The sequence below is a fragment of the Prunus mume genome, linkage group LG1 (genome assembly GCF_029339155.1).
Source record: "Prunus mume cultivar Tortuosa linkage group LG1, ASM2933915v1, whole genome shotgun sequence".
In the NCBI taxonomy this organism is placed as follows: Eukaryota; Viridiplantae; Streptophyta; class Magnoliopsida; order Rosales; family Rosaceae; genus Prunus; species Prunus mume.
In genome coordinates this window covers 5,840,955-5,846,954 of record NC_142698.1, presented here as the reverse complement: position 1 = coordinate 5,846,954, position 6,000 = coordinate 5,840,955, and the positions used below count along the sequence as shown (strand labels likewise).

The 6,000-nt window shown below is 34.4% G+C and overlaps 1 protein-coding gene across 1 annotated transcript; it reads left to right on the top strand.

Annotated features, from left to right (window-relative positions):
- The first annotated feature begins 467 nt into the window (after positions 1-467).
- SAMC1 (S-adenosylmethionine carrier 1) lies at positions 468-5,985 on the top strand. Its single transcript, XM_008234143.3, has 13 exons — positions 468-579; positions 768-835; positions 1,488-1,595; positions 2,054-2,136; positions 2,494-2,570; positions 3,231-3,321; positions 3,552-3,605; positions 3,682-3,777; positions 4,169-4,258; positions 4,925-4,976; positions 5,305-5,366; positions 5,579-5,659; positions 5,743-5,985. Exons 2-13 carry the CDS (start codon positions 781-783, stop codon positions 5,866-5,868), a joined length of 975 nt encoding a protein of 324 aa, XP_008232365.1. The 5' UTR covers positions 468-579; positions 768-780; the 3' UTR covers positions 5,869-5,985.
- Positions 5,986-6,000: the final 15 nt, after the last annotated feature.

Here is a 6,000-nt window from a genome sequence, read left to right as displayed (position 1 = left end):
AGCTCTTATATTGGGTATAATAGTGAATCTCCAAAAAAAAAAAATGGAGTTTCACTAAAACACCCAAAATGGGGGCTAAAATTATAAAAAAACCTAACACCCAAAATACTTTATAAACACACCCAAAACCCATCATTACACACACTCAAAACTCATTTATAAACACACCCAAAAAATATACAATTGTTGATTTTGGGTGTGTTTCTATGTTTAAATAGTGCTTGGATTTTTTTATAAATACATGTCTAGAATTGGATTTATTTATAAATTTGTAAAAAAAAAAAAAAGGTAAGCACAACATTTGGGGCGTTAAAGGCTGTTCAGTGGGGGAGTGAAAAAACACATTTTCAAAAAAATAAAAAATAAAAAAGGAATGTTAAAAGTTAAAACGTGCGTTTAACTTAAAACCAATGTTCAAAGAAACCAAAACCTCAAAACGACGTTGTTTTGAAGAAAACCTATTATAAAAAAATTCACGCGATTTTATCTTCTTCATTCACGCTGCGGCTTGCTGTTATTTTTTTTTCCCTCCCTCACCCACTTCTAACCAGAAGACCACAACTACGGCTCTGCTCATTCGTACTCTACTCTCCCTATCTCTTCTTCCTTTCAGCAATGTTTATACAATAATAATTTGGGTAGAAAAAAAAAAGAGAGCTTTGTTTCTTTTGAAAATATGAAACTGTTTTTCTTGAATTTTTAATTTTGGTGCGAAATATTGTTCGCAATTTGAGTAATTGTGTAATTTATTGGTTGGTTTGGGCAAGGTATTGGACGCCAATGGGTCCTCTGACGCTAGCAGTGGATTCAAAAAGCTGTTCAGGAACTTCATCAAGTAAACAATTTTCTCAATTTCTGCTTATATATGAACAATATGTACAAATATATCTTAAATTTGGTATTTATTGATGTTTTTATAGCATAATATATCACTCTTACCTTCAGTATTTGTGAAGCAACACGTTATTCAACAATACATAGCTTGAGATAAATTGTGGTGTTTCTACAAAGACCCCAATTTGCACTTGTATTTACGGTTGATGTTACCCATTTCTGGGTGTGATATCTTCTTGAAATTGTTGAATGTTTAAGCTTTACTACTCACTACGTGTGAAATAAATTACTTAGAGGTTTATTTCGTAAGTCTGAAACGTTCAAAGCCCTCTAATATTGGATTTGTAAAGTCCATTTTTTCAGTAGGAAGTAGCCTTTTTTTATTTATTTAAAATTTCTCTGCAATTATAATTAGGAACTCCTATAAAACAGTTTCTGTAACCTCTTTTCAAGTCAACATGGATTGAGCATCACATTTCATAAATCATTTTTCTCAATTGTGTATAAGTTCTCCAGAATTTTAGACAGTAATCTACCTAGGCTCTTTGTCTTGATGATGCAGAATTTTATTTATGTTGCCTTGGAATTTTATATTTATATTTTATTGCTTTTTATTTATAAAATAAAATAAAATAAAGGATATGGTTTTGCAGATGAATATAGCAAGAGAACGCAGTATGCTCCTATAGGAACACGGAAGTCTTTTGCATCAGTCAGCTTGCATGAAGATAAGCCATTTGATTTCTTACGCACTTTATTTGGTACGTTTAATAGTTACAATTGAATATATTGATTAATGTGGAAGTTACTTGTTTATTAAATTCTAGGCTGCAGTTCATTAAGCATCATAATTAAGTCCAGTTCTTTGAGTTGATGAATGCATTGAGGGACTGCTAATCTTTGAAGATTTAATGTAGGGTAAAGATAAGTTTTGAAAGTAGGTTATTCGCTCTCTCTCTCTCTCTCTCTCTCTCTCTCTCTCTCTCTCTCTCTCTCTCTCTCTCTCTCTAATCATCATTGGATATGCAATACTCCCTTTAGCTTTATCATGTACATTTTACTTACAAAAATGTGGAGTAGAGCTTATAGGCTTTGTTACAAGCTTTTGGTTAGATGGAGGCAGGGGCGAGAGCAATATCATCTATCTCTTGGATTATGTTAGGCCCAGGATCATTAAATACTGCATTCCTGCTTTAACTAATATGGATGGATTTTGCAGAGGGTGTTATAGCAGGAGGTACAGCTGGTGTTGTTGTTGAAACAGCTCTATACCCCATTGATACTATAAAGACAAGACTGCAGGCAGGTTAACTATGCAAATGCATTCTAGTTTATTCATGTGTTTAAAATTTGATAGGATGCACCTCTGGTTCTCTGGCCTGTTGATTATGGTTAAATCTTTTTATGTGATAGAAACAGCTACAATAGCTCAGGAAATCATTTACTAGATTTCTTGTTAGTTTATTCTGGTATCCAGTTTTTAGGTCTTGAAGTTGTTTTATTTATTTATCCTTGTTCGCATTTGTTTAGTATCTGCATTTGCAGAAGTTGTTTGTCTAGAAGCCATGAAGGGTGCATCCTGTACTAGCTTCTTTGTATACTTTTCATCTTTCTTTTGTCGATCATGTTATTTATGAATACTGTTGAACTTTGGGACAGGCTGCTCGTGGTGGAGGGAAAATAGTCTTGAAGGGCCTTTATTCTGGGTTAGCTGGAAATCTCGCTGGTGTCTTACCGTAAGTACCCTCTGAATATGGGGTTAAGTGATTTAACATCAATTGGAATCATGCATGTTTATTGTAATGGCTCCATTTGTATGCCATGAACATCGGTAGTGGAGAGCAATTAATGTTTCAGATAATTTTATTAGTTTATGATTGTTTGGGACTTTCATGAACACATATCTCCTGGTCTAGGTATTGTCAATATATGGGGCTATAATAATTTGTTGTCATATTTTTCTGGATTAAGTTGAGTTCCAAATTTTGGCTTACCATGCCAATTTACACAGGCTATTGCAGCATGCTTTCAATATCACAATTTTTTTTTCTTTTCCTTTCATTTTCCTTTCACTTATTTTAGTTAATTCTATTAGTATTAATGTTGTGGGTCTTGAAACAAATAAACTTTATGGATTGGGAAATCTAAATTAGACTGATGGAGATCTTTTTCTAAATTAGTTTCTTTTATATATGCGGATGTTTGCATTTTAAGATATGTGCGATCATCCTCTCTGGCACTACCCTCCAATCCAAAATTTCAGCTGCTGGGATTCTACTTTTATTTGGCTATAGTTATATAAGCTCATCATGTATTCTGGATCACCCTATAAGTTATTTATTTGAATATGTTTGAGCAATGTAATTTGTGATTGATAATTATTTACTTGTGTACAGGGCTTCTGCAATTTTTGTTGGAGTGTATGAACCTACGAAGCAGAAATTGTTGAAGATGTTTCCTGAAAATTTAAGTGCTTTAGCTCATTTTGTAAGAGAACTGTCTGTTCCTTTTGTTTTGATGTATGCCTTCTATCAATAGTCTAGTATACTTTACATTACGTGGTGTGCTTGTGATCTACATATTCTATGGAATCAGCTATCAACATATTTTTTTAGAATATATATTTTCCTTGATGATATGGTCCAATAATCCTTTGTACCTATTTGGTTGGTTGATCGAAATCCCTTTTTGTTTTTATTTTTTATAACTTTATGTAGACAGCAGGAGCTTTTGGAGGCGTTGCTGCTTCACTCGTTCGTGTTCCGACAGAGGTAGAGTAATTTACTTGTGCACTTCCATGTTTAATATTTGCTTTAGTTGACCATATTTCTCTTCAACATTTCTCAGGTTGTTAAGCAAAGGATGCAAACTGGGCAGTTTACATCAGCCTCTGATGCTGTCCGCCTTATTGCTTCGAAAGAGGGTTTCAAAGGATTCTATGCGGTGTGTATTCCCACCCAGGGAAAAATCAAGTCTCCATTTTTCTAGAAAATGGATTTCAAGTTCCTTAACTTGCTCTTTAGTCAAAGGGTTGAATTAAATGGCTTCCTTTATGAGAAGGTTTCTGTTGCTGTTTTGTTGTCTGTTTCTGTTAGTATGATAGATGTGACATTTATATGCAACCTGGATTCATTTTAGTGTGACCTTGTTTGCGTTCTTTAGGTGGCTTAGTTCAGATGGACTTCTTGTCCATCTCGTTTTTGTACTTTGTATTCTCTCTTTCTGTACTGTCTTCAATTTCCTATTAGGAAATGCAACCTCGATGACAATTTTTATTGCACTTCTAAAGTTATTTTCAATTTATTAACTTTCACCATCATTTTTTATATAGTAGGGATACGGATCGTTGTTATTGAGAGATTTGCCATTTGATGCAATTCAATTTTGCCTATACGAGCAGCTTCGGCTAGGTTACAAAGCGGCGGTAAGCTTCTCACCATCTCTCATATTATGCTTGCAGACTAGAGTGAGCAATTGATGGAATTAATGAATGCTTTCTAACGTTTTCCATTTAATGCCTTGACTTCATAAGATGATGGTGATGTTTCAAATTTCAATAGTGAGGATTTGTGTAACCATGTTCACCATTTTGAATATTGACATTATCAATTAACAAACAATAAATATATTATAACTAGAAATCTGTCCCCCATTGAACTACTACAGCTCTCCAATTATGCATAATTAGAGAAAAGTGGAATGCCTTTAAACTCAGAAGACCAAAATCTGATTCTATCACACAAAGGCTCAACTGCCTCCCTTTTATAGCGGTAAAGAATGCTTCTTTTTCTTTCCATATACAGGACCCAAAATCTGATTCTTTTTCTTTCTTTAGGCATAACGCACCAATGGGGAGAAGGATAATTGTTAGGTCATTCTTCTTCTCTGAACCAGATCCTAAGCATTAGCCCTACCATGAGCAATAATCCATGATTATGAGGCAGTCGTTCTTTGACATATGTGTGCAGTGTATGTAATATGTATGTGTGTGTCACTGTCTGTATATGTATATGAATGTTTTATATCTGTATTTTCAATTTCTTTGTTTTGTTATCTGTTATCAGTTTTTTATCTGTTTTCTTTTTGTCAGGCAAAAAGAGAGCTCAACGATCCTGAGAATGCTATAATTGGAGCTTTTGCTGGTATACAGCTTTTGACTCTTCAGTTTCCATTCAGCTGCATATGATCCCAAATATGGTTAATTTGTCTTCTCACTTTCAGTTTTCATTTTGACATACTATGTATTCTTTTATGTTTATTTATTTTTTGCTTTTGGGATGAGCAGCCTTGACTTCATTCATGGAAGAATGTTGTTCTTTCTCTGTTATCATGAACAGAAACAACCTCATTCTGTGTAATTTTGGGACACCTGTAGATGGCACCTCATTCTCCCTTGGTTTTTACAAATTAAAGTCGTCATACTCTCTGTTGGTCATATGAAATCTCATACATTGATTGTCACTCTTGTAGGCGCACTAACTGGAGCTGCAACCACTCCTCTTGATGTGATTAAAACCAGGCTAATGGTTCAGGTAACAGCAATCCGCTATCCTGCTTCCTGTTATTCTTCTCCTCTTGATGTTTGTACAAATGTGTTCCCCATCGCAGAGCCTGAAAATTTTGTCAGGCATACATTTGAGGGGCTTTAATTATAAAAAAAGAAACTCATACCATATTATGTACCATGTGTACGTATGCACCGTAGTTTAACAGTTATGTGGTTTATTTGCTTGCTTGTTCTAAGGGATCTGCAAACCAGTACAAAGGAATCATTGATTGTGTTCAAACTATTGTGAGGGAAGAAGGACCTCCTGCTCTTTTGAAGGTAAGTAGTGAGAAGCATGGGTCATGATATGATCATATTAGTTGGTTATTGACTTATGCTGTTTATTGTTGTGTTTACCTCAGGGCATTGGGCCAAGAGTTCTGTGGATAGGCATAGGTGGATCGATTTTTTTTGGTGTCCTTGAGCGTACAAAGCGGTTTCTTTCTCAGAGGCGACCAACACTTCCTGAAGACTCAAAGCAGGATTAAATTAGCATTTAGATAAACTAAGAGGCTTATTTATCGGCACTTGAACAGTTTTTTTCTATTTTGTTTCAAATGTAAAATTTTTATGATAAACAAATTAAGCTTCATGTTTTTGTGTTTTGTTTTGTTTTTTGC

Bases quoted from the DNA above. Each gene is read 5' to 3' on its own strand.
- SAMC1 (XM_008234143.3), top strand. From the start codon at position 781: ATGGGTCCTCTGACGCTAGCAGTGGATTCAAAAAGCTGTTCAGGAACT. The intron at 836-1,487 runs GTAAACAATTTT...ATGGTTTTGCAG, and splicing joins CTGTTCAGGAACTTCATCAA to ATGAATATAGCAAGAGAACG. The intron at 1,596-2,053 runs GTACGTTTAATA...TGGATTTTGCAG, and splicing joins TTTCTTACGCACTTTATTTG to AGGGTGTTATAGCAGGAGGT.